This window comes from Boleophthalmus pectinirostris, unplaced genomic scaffold (assembly GCF_026225935.1).
Source record: "Boleophthalmus pectinirostris isolate CB_2022bp ecotype Guang Dong unplaced genomic scaffold, ASM2622593v1 HiC_scaffold_17, whole genome shotgun sequence".
NCBI lineage: Eukaryota > Metazoa > Chordata > Actinopteri > Gobiiformes > Gobiidae > Boleophthalmus > Boleophthalmus pectinirostris.
In genome coordinates, this window is record NW_026571115.1 from 27,961,917 (window position 1) to 27,980,662 (window position 18,746).

The 18,746-nt window shown below is 37.6% G+C and overlaps 1 protein-coding gene across 1 annotated transcript; it reads left to right on the plus strand.

Moving 5' to 3' along the window:
- Positions 1-1,615: 1,615 nt before the first annotated feature.
- mapk3 (mitogen-activated protein kinase 3) lies at positions 1,616-17,158 on the plus strand. Its single transcript, XM_020922701.2, has 9 exons — positions 1,616-2,102; positions 3,010-3,192; positions 5,900-6,089; positions 8,267-8,383; positions 8,467-8,581; positions 10,510-10,641; positions 10,726-10,835; positions 11,667-11,795; positions 13,039-17,158. The coding sequence occupies exons 1-8, from the start codon at positions 1,897-1,899 to the stop codon at positions 11,784-11,786; spliced, it is 1,173 nt and encodes a 390-aa protein (XP_020778360.1). The 5' UTR covers positions 1,616-1,896; the 3' UTR covers positions 11,787-11,795; positions 13,039-17,158.
- The last annotated feature ends 1,588 nt before the right edge of the window (positions 17,159-18,746 follow it).

The window sequence follows — 18,746 nt, forward strand, 5'->3', positions numbered from 1 at the left end:
TAGGTTTGAAATAGACTGGGATCTCATGTTGTCTAACTTTTTTCCAGTCGACAAACTGAATTTTCTCCTCACCATTTCTCCAGTACATTTCAGTTCAGGCACAATTATTAATCAATTGCAAACAGAATCTTCCCTATTATGCACAACAAGTTAGTATTCTTTTTCATACATACACAATGCATTCAATTTTATGTGTTTTTAAATGCCATAATTGTACTTGATTCTTTTATATCTTTGTTGAGACTATTCCATAATTTGACTAATTTCAAAGCGATACTTCGCTCCATAACCTTGGTTCTGAATCTGTGTTTTTTAAACATGTAGATTTCTTTTAAATTGTAGTGTTTTGTTCTCATCTCAAACAGTCTTTAAATATTTACAGGTAATACATTGCACTTTGCTTTATACATGACTTAAGTAAACAATATCATGCATTTTCAACACTTTAAGTTGAACAAATAATGGGTTGGATTGCTACCCAGCCCTAATCAATGCCACATACAGAACTTTGGTTGACTCTGACCGGCCCATTTAAGTTCATTTGGAATTACAAAATAAACATATTTTATCATTTTACCTCATGCATGGACTAAAGCTGCATTGCTTTTATATTAGAGGTGTTTTTAAATGACATTTTTTGTAAGGCAACCTCACTTTTTCATTGTTTAGTCATAACATAAACCAGTCTTACCAGCTTGTCAAAATAATGCTATTTACTGCTTCTTCTTTTTTTTAATAAAGAAATGCAATTAATATTATGCAGAAGAAGTATTTTGGCCTGGCCCTCCATATTATTTTCTGTTTCTTATGTGGCCCTATGGAAAAAATAATTGCCCACCTCTGATCTAGGGTCTATAGTCCAAAGTATATGTCAGTGGGTGACAAACACAGGGGCAGTAAATATTACAGCTGCAATGGGGAGTTGAGGCCACTAGGAGGCGGTGAAGACCCCACAACATACATTGGCTCCATCGGTTTCTCCTCTTAGCTTAGTCTAGGTCAATATAAACTAGAAGAATGTCAGTTAAAGTATTAGAATAATTGTGGACCTTTAAATGTAATAAAACATTTATACGGTTGAAACTTTAAATTAAAGTAACAATGTAGGTCCACTATAAGTATTACGCTGAGTGCTTCACAGTATGTATGACATAACATGTGGCACCCCAAGCAAGTGGCAGCAGCGATGACCAGTAAGTGAATAAATGAAAAATAAACAAGTTTAATATCATAATGTGTGGAGCATTCCAGGCAAATAAATATCAATGTCAGGTGGCAGATTATTAATTTGAAAAGTTACATAGTGCACATTTAAACCCACTGAGAAAAAGAAAAAAAAAACACATTTCAATCCACAGGCAAGTCTATTCTTTCAACAATAACTCTGACATAAATGTTTTGAACTTTCATTTTCTGTTTCTTTCCATGGCTGTTATGCAAGAACAAAAACACGTTCATCAGTTGTCAAGATATAAAAAGTCCAATTGTGTCTTTTTGTCTTATGAAGAGTCTTCCTCAAACGTCTAAGACGTTTTGACACGCCCACTCATGCTCTCTGCATGTTTATCGCGTAGGCTGCGCTTGTTTTGCTCATATTTTGCTGTTATAAGTGGGAGAATAAGCGGCGGCGTGGTCTAATGACGTGACACCGCCCTAACAAGTCACGCTAATAATCAAATCTAACGCACCACTGTTACCGTAGTGTGGCACGCGCATTTACGCTCGTTGCTGCAACCAAATCCGCTCTTACGTAGAAAATCCACTTTATTCTTGTGTCGGGAAAATAAAGGCCCATCTTAGCCCGTCCTCTCGCCCAGCAGCAGCTGTCTGATCGCCCTCAGGGACGGTGACTCCGGTAAGAGCGGCAGAGGTCCTCGGTGAGAAGCGAGAGGAAGAATGGCGGATCCGAGCAGCACAGCGGCGGTGGGGGCCGCAGGCTCCAACAGCGCTGCTGCCGAGGCGGGCACCGTGGCGCAGGATGGGGCCCCTGGAGCTGCGGGAACCAAACCTGTTTGCGAGACTGTTAAGGGCCAGATTTTTGACGTGGGTCCCCGCTACACCAACCTGTCGTACATCGGAGAGGGGGCTTATGGGATGGTGTGGTAAGTGGTTGTTTTTGTGACCATAGTAGATGTCTTCACAAATACTAAAAGAGCAAATGTTACAGGGCCACTATAAGGTAAAACACATGTCAGGAGTATACTTCATGTGTAGTGTATAGGCGGACAGTATTTGACAGTGTATAAGTAGTGGCTGGAGTAAATCTGGTTAGCAGACTACAGGCGTGGCTATGGGCTTACAGGAAACAAGATCGATGCTGATTCCTCACAGCCTGGTTTGCAAAGCACGGGGTTTTGCATAAAGCCGCTAATTCTACTGCTCACGTCGTGTAACATAACGGTCTGTGTTGCTGTCCAGTGAGAATGCAATAATACGCGTTATTGTAAATCTTGTGTCTAAAATGTAGATTCTGCGGAAAGTCCGCTGCAGATGAAGCGAGGCCTTTCTCCATATCTGTCTCTGTCATCTGCGGCCGTGTGTGAACACGTCCTGTTGTTCCACACACTTAATGCTAGAGCCAAGTCATAATTATTTGGACGGAAAACTTTAGTTTCTTGCCATTCTCTGTAGAGCATTGCATGCCCAGGTTTAAGTTCCATTATGAAGCCTTATCTAAACCATCACAGCTACCTGTAAACCTGTCAGAAATAACTGTTGAAGTCCCTGTACTTCAATAAAGTAGTAGTACTTTTTGCTATGGGCAGTGCACATTTAAAGGGGAAGTAAAAAGAGCCCACAAAACTAAACCTTACATAATCTAGCAGATTATATCTGTCCCATGTTCTTCTTCGTTCTCTTTAATAACTACAGAACTAGTTTTACTGCAGCTTGGCAGAAGCAACAATCTGCAACGCCCTCTGAGCGCTCATTTTCTGATATCAACACTACTGAGTGAAGAGTGCGCCATGTAATATGAGCCCTGTTTCTTGGTTGTTCCTCCCCACACAGCTCTGCCATGGACAACCTGACAAACCAGCGTGTAGCCATAAAAAAGATCAGCCCCTTTGAGCACCAGACGTACTGCCAGCGCACCCTGAGAGAGATCAAGATCCTGCTGCGTTTCCACCATGAGAACATCATTGGCATCAATGACATCCTCAGGGCACGGCACATTGACAACATGAGAGATGTGTATCCTTTCATGAACTGTTTTGTCATCGCTATCATATATAGGTTGCATTCACGTGAAATAATGACACTATAGAATTCATATCTTACATATTTGCTGACCTGATTTATAGTTAATATTTCTTTAAATATCTCTGTGTTAATGCAGATAACAAAAAATGGCTCCTCTCTTTTACCATAAATACACAAAAGTGATTTTTTTTCACAGTTGTTTTAGAAAGTGATGTCTTAATTGAAGATTGCGGTCAGTTGAAATAACTTTAAACCATAAGATTATTATAACAAATAATGACAAGGGGCAATAATTGTGGATCATAACAGATTTCTTTTAAAAATCTCCCAGAGAGTAATAGAGGCCCCTCCCCTCCATCTGAAAATATGACGTCATCAAATTCTTGAATGCCGCCTGTATATTGATACTTTGCATCACTCTGGGGGTGATTTACATGTATCTCTAAGGTTAGAATCTGTAGGAGTTACCATGGTGACACAATGCACAAACCGCAAATGGAGTCAAAAAGTTTTAAGATGGTCTGAAAACTCAAGAAACAATGGATGTAAACAACACATTATTAGGGACTTGTGATCAGTGCGGTACATTCATGATCCTGTTTCGATATGATTTTCATCAGTTATGTTGCGTGAGAAGGATTTGTTTAACAGCACAAACTATCTCTCCTGTTGTAGTTCCCGATGAGTCTGTTCTTTATGGTCAGATTGTGTTAAAATCAATCAAGTATCAATATTAGGAGTGTGCAAAAATATTGAAATATCAATATATTGTATCGTTAATTTGATGATATAGTATCGATATCGTGGGTTGCTTTATCGATATATTGCCAAGAGTATTTTTATGTATATTTTACTACATTATTTTGTGTAAGAGCTGCAGTTGTGTTTGGTAAAATGGGTGTTTTTTTTTTTTATTAACTCTGCACAAACTTAGTAGACTTAGTAAACTTTTAGTATCACAGCCATGATTTAGTCTTTGTTTTCTATTGAACCATATCAAATAGGATCAAATATTATATATTGTGATATCGTATCGTTAGAGTTCTCACAATAATATCGTGGACCATCACAATATAGCAAATTACAAGTCTCTTTGCTTAAATTCAGAGTTATGGTGCAGCAATGGCTAAAAAAGATAGAGGGAGCTACATAGACCTTGATCCTTTGCTCTATTTCAGTGCAGACTACAAGAAGAAATAACAGTTCTAAGCACTTTTAAGTCTTAGTTCTTTGGATTAAGTCTTGTCAAGGCATTTTAAGAGGAAACAGTAGAATATTAACAGTTTTGTTAAACTCCACGAAATATCGCATTAAATATCGTACTATGAGATGTATATCGTGACACGATATACATATTGTATACGATATGTACTGAGAGATTTGGATATTGTTACATCCCTAATCGTGAGCTTTCCTACGATATCGCAATAAATATTGTACCGTGTGGTTCATACCGTGACGTGGATATCGTTAAACCCTTAGTATCGAATCAATCTGAAATATATCTTATCAAATTGTATGGAATCAAAAGAGCACTGTATTGAAAAACATATCTCATCATGGCCTATGTATCGTATCGCCAACTTCTTAATGATACCCAGCCCTAATCAATATTGTATTTATTTGTGTTTATTAAGCAGTTTGTATTTCTTGGACAGTCACTCAGTCACTTTTAAAAGTAGGTAATAAACAGAGTCATTGTTATTGTTGTTTTCAGCGCAGTATTTATGTGTCAGTAGTGTTGTAGTGGTTTACGGGGCAACTATCAGTACACAGTCGACACAGCAGTCAGCTATTTGTGTAGAAATGTCCATTGTCCTCGCCCATCCTCTTTCAGACATTGCTTTGTCAACAGGCAGAGAAGATTTAGACTTCTCTTCAGGTTTTAAATCTCCTTCAAGAAGCTATTGTCACAGTTACGTTTTATTTTATTTGTTTCGTTCCTTTGCTGACTGTATATTTTAAGGAGTGGTCATTTTTAATATGCAGGTCAGCCCTTTTCCACATTACTATTGCACTTCTCTTCCAAATGTAGGCTGCATACTTTAGTCTTTAAAAACTGAATTCTTGTTTTGGCTTAATCATTTGCTTAATTATCTGTTTGTGAAGTGAAAAATGCAACAGTTATTTCTTCTTAGAATCAGAAGATTGGTCCATCTTTTAGTTTTAATTTAATTTTAATTTATAAATACATCAATTAAAGTATTAATTTCCTGAACATTATATTTAATCACTACCATTTAACACAAAAAAATTTAATTTCTTCTTCCAAAGCCTGAACTCGGCTCTAGACTTCCATTAAAAAGACCCAAGTATATCACCAAAAAATCAGGTTATTGAAAAGGCATGTAAACAGTTACATCTGATGTGAGTAATCTGATTTTTTTCTGTTCACATCTGTGTTAGTTTTGGAAAGTTACACAAAAAGGGTAAATTAATGGACAAAGATAAAAATGATAAAAAATTAAGAGAAATTTAGTTGTACTTTCTATTCCAGATATAAGAGTTACTCTAAAACCCACTGATGAACCGACACGTTACCAGATGATCAAATTAGAAAAAACTGAATCTCTATCTCGATTAAAAATTCAGTAAATTCTTTTCGAGTAATGCCAACGCACATTTTTGCTGTGAAAAACATACCACCTCACCTTATTTGTGTCATGACCTGTTTTCCTTAACCCAAAGTGCTGTGTAGCTACATCGTGCAGACTTTGATGGAGACCGACCTGTACAAGCTGCTGAAGAGCCAGAGACTGAGCAATGACCACGTCTGCTACTTCCTGTACCAGATCCTGCGGGGCCTCAAGTACATCCACTCCGCTAACGTGCTGCACCGCGATCTCAAGCCCTCCAACCTGCTCATCAATACCACCTGTGACCTAAAGGTGAGCCCCAAAAGCATGTTATAACACTGTAATTAAAAAAAATACAACAAAATACTATAAGATACGCTCTCAACATGTCTGAAAAGGGGGTAGTTTGTGTTCACGTGATATCACAACTAGGGATGTAACAATAACCGAAATATTGTGATATCGTATCGTCAAAAGTCTTTAGTAGGAACAGTTTATAAGCATGGGGAACTACATATCCCATGATTCATTTCAGTGCACACAACATGAAGAAATAGGTTTTTTACTTGAATTCTCGGGACTATGACAGGAATACTTCACACACAAAATCTTGTCAAGGTATTTTAAAAGCAAAAAACATGTCCTGTCTAGGGGTGTAACGATATCCAAATCTCACGATACGATATGGTCACGGTATGAACCTCACGATACGATATTTATTGCAGTATCGTGGGAAAGCTCACGATATGATGGGGGCGCTCACGATAAAAAATTTAACAATATCCAAATCTTTAGGTACGGTATTTTGTCGATATTTTGTGGAGGCAAAACTGTTACTATGCTACTTTTTTCTCTTAAAATGCCTTGACAAGACTTAATCCAAAGAACTAAGACTTAGAACTGTTATTTCTTCTTGTAGTCTACACTGAAATGGAGCAAAGGATCATGGTCTATGTAGTTCCCTCTATCTTTTTTTTTTTAGCTATTGCTAAAAAGAGTTAAAAGATTAAAAATTAGCTGGAGGGTAAGAATTGTACCTTTTGAATTTCTTGTTGTTTTGACCTGTTTTGTGGTGAATATCTTTCTAATTGTTCCCATCCACGTGAGCCAAAAATTGTCACAAATTTCATTATCTTGTCTTCCTTTAAATTAAACTAAAATGCAATATTATTTTTCACTATGATGGATAGAAATGCTTGTCCTGATTATTGCTATTGTTGCTTAAAGCCATACATACATCTTAGACTTAGACTTAGACAAACTTTATTGGACACAGTAGCTCACACATCACAATAAATAAAATAAAGAGCAAAAATATAAATGGTAATAATAAATTCTAAATAAGTAGCAAAAAAGTTAGCAAGAGACGGGTGTCAAAAAAGACATAATTATATAAATGTAAATCAACAAGTAAAAATAAAATAGATAAGTAATAAAATATAAAATCATATCAACATGACAAATTTGTGGATCCAATTTCAAACAAATTATAATGTGAAATCCTAGAATGTTGAACTGGATGAAAACATAAACAACATTTTTTTTTTTTTTTACATATTAAAGTGAAAATCTCAGGAATGTTGAATATATATGTTAAATTGACACAGGCCATAGCAGTGTTGTTGTATTTTCCATGAAGCATTTACTTTAAGGGCATTTTCAAAATATTTCAAACTGAAAAATACAATATAAAGCAGTGGGTTTATGTATATTTTTTAGTAACACTGAGATTTATTTCAACATATTTGGCCATAGGGGTCACAAGCCAGTGCACTCTTCATTCGCAACATGTAATTACAGCATGTGCAGCAAATAATAGTAATAATTTGTGGGCAAAAGACAATCTATAATTTAAACTACCACACCAACAGAGACATTTTCTTGTAAAATGAACAACAAGATTTATTAGTTTTTATTTCTTGACTCTTGTGAGCTTTAAATCTTGTTAAAATGTTGTTTCCTTATCAAAAACATACCCGGAGTTGTGTTTTGTATGCTTGTAATGAGAAATTGTAACGTTGATCTGAAAGTGGAGTATTTTATGGCCTCTGTAAGTTGTTTTTTTCTGGGTTAGTGTGAGCTGGAGTCATAAACAGTCCCAGGATTAGGTGATCATGTGGAAACAAAGCAGGCACATATTACAGTCTCTCACACTCGCATTCCTCAAAGTGCATTTCTTTTGTTCAGCTGCTACTGGTTTGCCTCAGGTTGCATTCACACATATGTACTATGAATTGTAATCGTTTTTGTCCACGGTACTTGGAACTAAATTAGGACTAAACCAAGAACTAAGCCAGGACTAGAACATGACCAAACCCACACTCAAACTCTTTTTCTTCTACCTGCAACTGTAACTCCTCGAGTGAAAACCTTTGTTCCCTTTACTTTCGTCCAGTTACCGCCAACATTTAAAAGTTAAAGTCTGATACAAGAACGTGCACCAACACAACTAACTAAAGAACCTCACGAATCTGTTTCTGTCTTCTCAGATTTGTGACTTCGGCTTGGCTAGGATAGCAGATCCCGAACATGATCACACAGGTTTTCTGACCGAGTACGTGGCTACGCGTTGGTACAGAGCACCAGAGATTATGCTCAACTCAAAGGTATTCAAACACTATAACAACTATACAATCACGTTCATTATGAAGCTGTTTTGCTCATCTTTGGCGACTATGTTTTCGTCCAGGGTTACTCAAAATCCATTGACATCTGGTCTGTGGGTTGCATCCTGGCTGAGATGTTGTCCAACAAGCCCATTTTCCCCGGGAAACACTACTTGGACCAGCTCAATCATATACTGGGTATGTTACTGTATGTGTGGCTAAGGACAGATTGTCAATATGAATGTTAGAGCTGTACCAGAAGGAGATGGATGAATTGGACATGAATAGACCTCATGCATTAGTTGCCATCATAGACTGTATATATAAATGGACGTGGCTAGCCGAACGCTCCAGTCAAATGATACACAGTGATACACACACTCCTTTAGTCCACTTCTTTTTGCAGTCTATAGTCGTCACTCAGCCCTACATTGCTTTTCTTAGCACAGCATCCATTTTGGTGCTAACTTAAAGTGACCAGACTTCCCTTTTTACCTGGGACAGTCCCACTTTTAAGCTCTGTCTCCCCTGTCCCACCAGATTTATCCAAAACCACTGATTTGTCCCAGTTTTATACAAGAAATGTATAAAAATGTTTTGCTCAATCTGATACCTGCCAACAGTAAAAAGAGTCATACATTGTCATTTTTATAAGTAAAATACAGAAAAGCTGCATAAAAAGGACCAAAACACAAATAAAATGTGACTATACTGACACATGTTAGTCATGAATGGGCCGTGTGCGTAACAGTTTTCCTTAATTACACACTCATTTCACAGTTTTATTATTACTAACCACTACAAACTGGGGGAGTCCCAGTTTTTTATTTAGAAAATCTTGTCACCCTATGCTAACCCCAAGTTGTGACCTTTCTAGAAAGAATCAACTTTTTCCTGTTGCTAAGCAAGTTCTAAAACATGACTTCAACATACCACTGACCACTCATTTACAAGGGAAATGGAAAGACAGATTTCTTCAACAGTAGTAGTTTATTTATTTAGTATCCATGGGTTTCAGAATGATGAAAAATCTGGATAGCTGCCGTAGCGGTTAGCAACTTAAAACTAAATAGTATACATTTTGAATGGGGAAAAGCCCTCAAAATGTTGCCTCTCACCTTTGAATGAATGTATCTGTAAGTGGCAGACTTATTTTCACAGACTCCAAATACAGCGTGATGAGATTTTCAAAATAAAAAAACTGGGACATCCCCGTTTTTTGTGGTTGGTAATAATACATTTGTAAAACGAGTGCGTAATGAAGGAAAATTGTTATGCACTCGGCCCATTAGTCGCATTTTCTTTGTGTTTTGGTCATTTTTAAGTAGCTTTTTTGTATTTTACCTAAACAAATGACAATTTATGCCTCTCTTTACTGTTGGGAGGTATCAAATTGGTCAAAAATAGGGACATGGGGGACATTTTTGGTATAAAATTGGGACAAATTAATGGTTTTGGATAAATCTGCTGGGACAGGGAACACCGGGCTCAAAACTGGGACTGTCCCTGGTCACCCTATCCAAACAGCTAGTTAGTGTTAACAACTCTTAGTTTACTTTTTTACTGTAGCTGCTTGTTTTCCTTGGCACGACAGTTGACTCCGCTGAAAAAAAAAAAGCTTTATTTGTTGAAGCAGTATTTTTCCTGTTCATCTTGTGACCTTCTGCCCTCTGTAGATTTTTTTTTTGGTTGAAATGGTTAAAATACCACACAGCAAACATAATACAAGTGACCTTAAAACTTGTTGTTCAGGTTTTGGGTCGCTATGAGTCCACCAGTTTAAATTATAGTAAAGAGGGGTACCATATTGATTAGGGTGACCAAATTTACCCAGGGACAGTCCCAGTTTTGAGCCCTGTATCCCCTGTCTCAGCAGATTTATCCAAAACCAGTAATTTGTCCGTTGTCCCTATTTTTGACCAATCTGATCCCTGTCAACAGTAAAAAAAAAAGGCATCAATTGTTATGTGTTTAGGTAAAATGCAGAAAAGCTGCTTAAAAATGACCAAAAAACAAAGAAAATGCGACTATACTGACTCACATTAGTGCCGAGGGCCAAGTTAGGTCTTATGGAGACAATGAAAATGTACTGCAGACAGATATAAATATGTAATGTCTTTTTCCAGGTGTTCTCGGATCACCATCCCAAGAAGATTTGAACTGCATCATCAACATGAAGGCCCGGAGCTATCTGCAGTCCCTTCCCGAAAAACCCAAGATCCCCTGGGAGAAGCTCTTCTACAAGGCCGACTCTAAAGGTATGCTGACAATTTATACGCATTTCTGTAACTAATCCCACCAACGAAACATGAGCATGACGATGTGTCCTTTAACCCAAACAGCCCTGGACCTCCTTGGCCGGATGTTGACCTTTAACCCCAACAAGCGCATCACTGTTGAGGAGGCACTGGCACATCCTTACCTGGAGCAGTACTATGATCCAACAGATGAGGTAATTTACAGTAAAGAGGAGCTGTCACCATTCAATTGTGTCATTGTGTGGTCATAGTTGGACAATAAGAGTAAAAAAAAAGCAATGACTCAATAATTAGTCTTTACACCCCTGGCAACGGCACAAAGCTAAGATGGATTATTCTCTATTAATATTTATTACATGATTGCTCGGGCAACTGTTTCTAGGCTGAACAATTTTAGAAAAATATCCATGTTGCAATTTTTTGGACTAACATTGAGATTTTGATTAGATTTGTGATTTATGTTTTAATATTGGTGTTCTGCTTAAAATTCACATTTTAAACTCTAGAAGAATTGGCAGGACTGCAACGTAAACTGACAAGCTAATACTAGAATTACATTTCAGAACGTGTTTGTGCAGATCTAAACTACTAAAATTGCAGCCTTTGCAGTTTGCTAATTGCACCTATTCACATTGTGGTTTTGATTCGATTGCTATTAATCTTGTAGCCCTACCTAATGCCATGCTGCTTGATCGCCTCTTCACATTGATGAAGAATATGAAGAATGAACTTTGGTCTGGTTTTATGTTTGCTTATAGGGAAAGGTGAAAACATACTCTTGATAGTTGTGTTTTCTTAAAGGCCCTGCAATCAATTTCCATGTATTTGAGCAAAATGTCTGCATGGATGCATAAGACAAGTGAGGAAACTCTTTAGGCCACTGCTGACTGTTAAATGAACCAGTTCTGTTTGTCATGTGTTTAAGACGGTAAAAATCTGGTACAGCGTCTTTTTAATTTCTTGATGATGACACCGGTAGAAGGTCTTCGATACTGTTGTAAAAATAACACTATTTGTTCATGCAGCCGGTGGCAGAGGAGCCCTTCACTTTCTCCATGGAGCTGGATGATCTTCCCAAGGAGAGGCTGAAGGAGCTGATCTTTGAAGAAACCGCTCGTTTCCAGGAGAACTACCAAGGGTCCTGAGGCTCCCAGGTACAAAGTCCACAAAGCACTGTTAGGACAGACTCTAAATTTAGCAAACATGTCAAGTGAAAGAAGGCCACTAGATGTCAGTCTGCCTTAGACAAAGATGCACCTGCAGTCAAAGACAAATATGTCCTAACAGGATATATAGGGTTGACAGTTTATGTTGTCATCAAGAATACAGAAAGTTGTGTAATGTTTAACAAGAAACTGTAGAACTGAAACTGTAAAAGAGCTCTATTGTAAATGCTTTGTTTTTATTTTGTACAATTTTAAACAAGACAAAATTTGATAGAATTATTGAAATAAAAAAAAAAAAACATTCTCCTTAAATGTGCAAGGAATGTTTCACAGTATGGTGTATATAAAACAGTTACCGTATTTTCTGGACTATTGAGCGCACCTGAATATAAACTGCATCAACTAAATTTTAACTAAATTTTAAAATTGTACATATGTAGGCCACATTTGAATATAAGCTGCAAAATAACTGTTCAAAACACAATCAAACTAGAATCTTCCTCGGTGCATCACCCCCATCTCTCGCCATGCTTTACCGTGCATGTCTCCTGCAGAAAGAGCCTCTGTCCTGTCTGTATCATGTCAGTGTCTTGTAGGATTTTAGTAGATTTTAGGCTTTCCCAGGGGTGGGGTTAGTTGTGTTGATCAGATATGAGTGGATGTCCAGCTACTGAAGTTTGAGACGTTTCTTCTCGTCATTTACACATACGGGTCATTAAGACGTATCCTCCTCACTAATGTAAATTTAGCATCATAACTTATTTTATCACACGGCAATAAACTATTTGAGGGCACTGACAATATCGTTAACTAGTGTAGCAACTTCATGTGAACCTTAGATTCATGTGTAACCGTACAGACAGCGGTGTTTTTTGCACTCAGGCCGCGTGAATCCACTGTGTTGCCAAACCATAGACCGTAAATATGAATGGACAATGTGCAAAACAAAGAATTCGTCCATATATTCACAGCATCGTTTTATTAGATACAGCACTCAAAGTAGCAGCTTATAGTCCGGAATTTACGGTATTTAATTGTGAGTGTCTTTATTGCTCAAAAATACACTGAAAAACATACATTGGAGAAAGAAAAGTTTAATGTAATGAGTAACATTATTATAATCCTCTTACCCAGCTCCTAAATTGTAGTTTGTATTCGATCCTAAAGTTGCATCACCATTTTCCTACCTGTTTAGCCAGTTCTTTTAATACTTTTTTATGTTTTCTTCCAGCTCTAAATGTGGCACACCAACAGAGTCCTGGAACAAGATGCCCCTGACCCCACCCACACGCTACTACAAAAGAACGACGCATCAAGAAACCGAAAACAAGCGAGACATATGAACATTTAAGTGCTTATCTTTCCATTCCGACTGCAGGAGAGCTCTGTGTCCTCTGTGGATGACTGAGGCGGGACCGTACTGACCCCCTCACATGCTAATCTGGTTTCTCTTGCATCCAGTGGTAATCTTTTCCTCACCTGCCATCCTCCATTAGCCAATCCCATCTCCCTGACCTCCCTCGTCATAGAAACCGACTCCTCTTATAACCTTTACCATAACCAGAAAATCAGAGGGCTAACAGTGTAGGGATGTACATATGTTCTAAGGGTCGTCTGCTCTTTTTAGTGTGCTTGTTGCCGATTCGGTTTATTCCTCAAATGGGTGTTCTAATCAGTTTCGCGTCGTGTTTTTGTATGTTTTCGAGCTTTATATTCGCGTTTTCAAACACTTGATTTTGAAATGGACCGTTGGTGTTTTAACAGGAATGTTGACGGGTTTAGAGGTTTATTTAGTACTTGTCGCTACTTTACTTTTTTCTTTTTTTTTAAAATGAAAACTTGTATGACGTTCATTTGAATGCATGCATTCCTAAAACGTACCAAAGTGGCATAGGAAGCGAGGAACTTGGCATAGGAGGAGGAACTACTAGTGCATTAATTGACACATTTTAACACCATTATTTAAATTTTACATTTCTTTGAATAGTGCCATCATCAGCCTATGAACTAGTACGCTGGCTTAGAACACTGCCTGCTATACTAGACGATTTGAAGTTTGACGCTTCTGTTGTTTTGTCCTTCATTTCAAGCCAGGCTTTGTTAGCGACACATTCCCAGTTGACATTCCCTAAAAGGGCACTACGTAACTTTTCTAGTGGAGGTTCTGCCATCGTCTTGTCTCCATGGAGGTGTTATTGCTTTCTTTTCCTGGAATATTCAACAGCATGGCATTAAACGTATCCATTTATATTAGGGCTACGATACGATACATACCTCGATACATAGGCCACGATACGATACATACCTCGATACAGTGAGCTTACGATTCGATACAATATATTTCAAGACGATTTGATATGATTCAGTAAAAAATACTGGCTAAATCATTGCTGTGACACTAAAAGTCTTTGTTAAACCACTTCTTGTGCAAAGTGAATATGAAACACAAACATTTTAATCATCCAGAAATGTCAAATGAAATGAAAATTAAATGAAAATGTCAAATGTGTTGCATAAATGAGTTTCCGTTCACTGAACAATCAACAAAACTGTTAACCTGATTCATCAGCCTGTTTCACTTCATAGAAACTATCTGACCTCGCTGCATTAGAATTCGTTCGCTCGATGGTAGGCAGGTACCTTTTTTATTTAACCAGTCGCTGCTATTTGGTCGCGATGTATCTTATACGCCGCTGACGGGGCTAACTGGTATATTAAGCTTTTCCCAAATCCTGTAGGAAGAAGAGCAATAATGTCTTCCCCCTCGATGAAATTGACCATTCTCTTTGTTCCTGCTTTAAAACCTCGATCTCAGGAATCGTTGCCAACACAGAATATGTGGCTCTTCGCCCAAACTCACACTTGCGGGGTTTTTGCGAACCGTCTAATGTATTCCGATTCCTGACCTAGTCGTTGGAGAGAAATTAAATTGAGCAGAGGCACTACAAAACTGTAGCGCTGTAACAAAACAATTGAGTAAAATATTCCAAAAAAATACTCTAGGCGATATATCGATACAGCAGCCCATGATATCGATACTGTATCATCACATTAAACGATACAGTATATCGATATTTCAATATTTTTACACACCCCAAGTCTATATTCTATTACACATGATTTTCTCGCTAAAAATACACGTGCGTAGGTTCGTTTCTCCATAGATCTGACTTCTAACTAACATTCCAGGCAAAGCGATGACATCTCCACACAAAGACGAGCAATGAGTCACACCCTCCTTCAGAAAAGTTCCGCGGTGCCCCTTTAAACTCGCCTGTCTTTGCACTGTGTTCCTCTGCTGCTGTTTGCCCCGGGAGCCAGACACGCATGCAGACCAGGGCTATCCCATTTAAGCCACTGCAATTTCCTCCAGCCTCCACCGCAACAACAGCTCATTCCCATCACCACGACAACGGCATTCCCTATGACTACTGTACATTAAATTACAACGCGACCTCGCCGTTGTAAACTCCAGCTTTTTGGGCTCCTCTTAACTGTTGCCTGTGCGCGCTTTTTTTTTTTGTATTCGTTGGATATTGTCGGTGAACTGCATGATTGTACTGTTTTCCTTTCCCTATCCGTCCATTTTCTTTCCGAGGATCCGTTAAGTGACTGTATTACTCGCTGCTTGTTCACATGGCAGCTCGGGATGCACTACATGTTGCGCTGGGAAAACAAAAAAAAAAAAAAAAAACAACAATTCCTAGATCAACAAATGCACTGGAACCTATAGTCTCCGGACAGCACTCGTATCTCTCTCTGTATCTTTCTCTCTTCCCCCAAAGCCATATTGTTTTGGTGACCGCATTTTCATCCTCCCCGAATCTCGCTTTACTCAAAAGGGCTGCCCCCCTCCTCCTCTTATCTATCTGTCTTATCTCCCTCTTTACCTCCTCTTTCTTCTTTGTTGTACTACTACTTCTACTACTACTTCTTCTCCGTATTTCGTTTGACTTTGGCCAGTGAACTTGCACCAATCAACAACTCAATCGGCACGCCTGCACTTTGTCTCTCTCCAGCCACGCTCTCTGTATCCCCTCTTATGGAGATAGTTTTTAACCTCCTTGTGTTGTTCGGATTTAAAGGAGACATATTGCGCGAAATCGACTCAAGAGCTTTTAGCCAAGTTATAGCTGTTTGTACGCACTTGAAGCTGTATTTTTGAGTAATTCATGCATCCAGTTTTCATCACCACTGGTACACGCCCACTCCTCTGTACTTCATTCTCCAATTTTATTCTCTTAATTCTCATTGAGTGACCATTTTGGCGCTTTTTTAAATCCACTGTAGCTGTTTAGAGTGGGAAACACTACAGCATGCGGCGCTTTGTGGTAGTAATGTGTACGGTTTACTGTAAAGGGGCAGGCTCCCGTTGGGTTCTGCAATTTACCAACCCGTAATTTAATAGACTAGTCGTTTTAGATCAAAATTGCGATTTTAAAATGTCCAAAATGCAACCTGTGGATCGTTTTTGTTGTATTTTGGCCACTTATTTAGCAGACAAAAGCGCAATATGTCTTCTTTAAGCTCCCCCCTGCTTTGTGTGTGTATGTGTGTGTACGTGTGTGTTGCTTTTTTCTGGTCTGTCTGCAGTAATCTTGTTTGTGTAAAAGTATTTGTAAATTTTGCGAATGACAGCAACAAAACGCCAAGATTCTTTCTACGTGTGTTTTTTGGAAAACTGTATTTTTTTTGTCTCTTGTTCTTCATTTGCTTTCCACATATCGTATTTTCGATTTGGTCGACTTAAAACTGGCCAAATCCCGTTTTTTTTTTTTTCAACCAGGCCCCGCTTGCTTCATTTCTAATCTGCGACTAAATCAACATCATACTGGGTAACCACGGCAACGGACGGAGCGAGATCTTGCACTTAACACGCACCACATTTTGTTCGTTGAGTAACTTCAAGTCTAGAGGCCTGTTTCTTTTTAAAATGGCTGTTTCTTATTATTATTGCTATTGTCGTTAAAATGGTGAACTGTTGTAATTTTTTTTTTTTTTTACATAAAGGGAGTTAATTTTTTAATCGTCAGGATAATTTTATTTGTAATATTTTATTCCTTTTTTTCTCTTAATGGGCGTGATTATAATTTTAGGCTGTGTTTTCAAATTTAAAATCTTTTATTTGATTTTTCTTATGGTTAATTTTAAAATGATATTTGTAGATTGTCTAAGAGATATGAGTTATCGAGGGTTATAGTCTGTATATTCTATTGATATTCTGAACGATTAACAAATACAGTTATATAAATATTTAATAAAATTTCCTGATACTGGTCAAATCTGTTCATTTCTTGTTTACAAATGATTGGTGTACCTGCTTTGAGGCTTATTAAAATTATATAAAAATATGACAAGTGCCTGTTTTACCTTTATTCAAATTTCAGTGTTAGTAACTGTTAAGATATTTTAATTTTGAGCAGAGTTTGCAGCTGGATCCAGTGTTGACTTTTATTTGAATTTTTAGCAGGATGTGGAGAGAGGAAGGAATTGCAACATTTACAATGAGAATCTACAAAGAATCATGCAACCTAATGTGGACGACGGCAGCTCAGTAGAGTTTGTCCTCTGGTGTGAAGGTTGGTGGGTTGAAACCTGCTCTCGGCAGTGTGATTCCAGCCCCTACTGCTGCTGTTGTTGTGTCCTTGGGAAAGACACTTAACCCACGCAGACCCTCCTTTCTATGTATAGGTGAATGGTTCCTTGGGAGTAAAGTGCTTTGAGTGCCTTGAAGGTGGAAAAACCGCTATATAAAAATGTGACCATTACCATTTACTCTATATGCGCTAGAATCTAAAGCCTTATCGTGCAATGATTAAAATTATATATAAATACAGGCTGATTTTGCTGCCAAAGAAGCAAAATACTTATAGCTACAGAGGAGGATAGAGTATCCTATATTTGTACTTAAGTAAAAGTATAAAGTAGTGGTCCAAGGAATTATCTAAACCAGACCTGGGCATTGTACAGCTCTTAATTTGACCAGCCTGTTTAAGATTTGGAACTACAAAATAAACATTTGTTTTTTTATGACATTTTTTGTAAGGCAACCTCACTTTTTCATTGTTTAGTCATAACATAGACTCTTACCAGTCTTACTAGCTCATCTAAACAATGCTATTTAATGCTTTTTTATAAAGAAATACAATTCATTATTTCATCATTATGCAGAACTGAGTGAAGCATTTTGGCCTGGCCCTCCACAATATTTTCTGTTTCTCATGTGGCCCCATGGAAAAAATAATTGCTCACCCCTGATCTAAATGCTCTAAAATCTAAAGCCTTATCTTGCAGTGATTACAACAATGGAAAGTACAGGCTGATTTTGCTGCCAAAGAAGCAATATACTTATATCTTCAGAGGAGGATAGAGTAGCCTATATTTGTACTTAAGTAAAAGTATCATAAAAGCACACAGTAGTGGTTCAAGAAATTACTTAAGTATGACTTAATCCAGACCTGGCCATTGTACAGCCACATACGGCTCTTTGGTTGACTCTGACTGGCCTCTTTAAGATAATTTGGAATTACCGAATAAATGTATTTTATAATTTTACCTCATGCATGGACTAAAATTGCATTGCTTTTATTTAATGTGTTTTTAGTGATATTTTTTGTAAGGCAGACATGTGAAACTTAGGCCCAGGAGCAATATAATTATGTTTGGCCTGTAAGATCATATCAAATATTAAGTAGATCTGCCCCCTGGCTACAGATCGCCTATAGAGACATTATTTATTTAAAATGTTGTTATTATTTTATATTATGTTTGTTCTGGATTCAATGTTTAAACAAAACTATTATCAAACATTTATTTTAATTTAAAAAAAAAAAAAGGTTTAACATTACATATCTCGAAAGAAGCAAAAACATGCAGATGCTGTTGAAATTTTTCAATAAATATTTAGTTTGGCCCACGACTTAGTGCCAGTTTTTAATT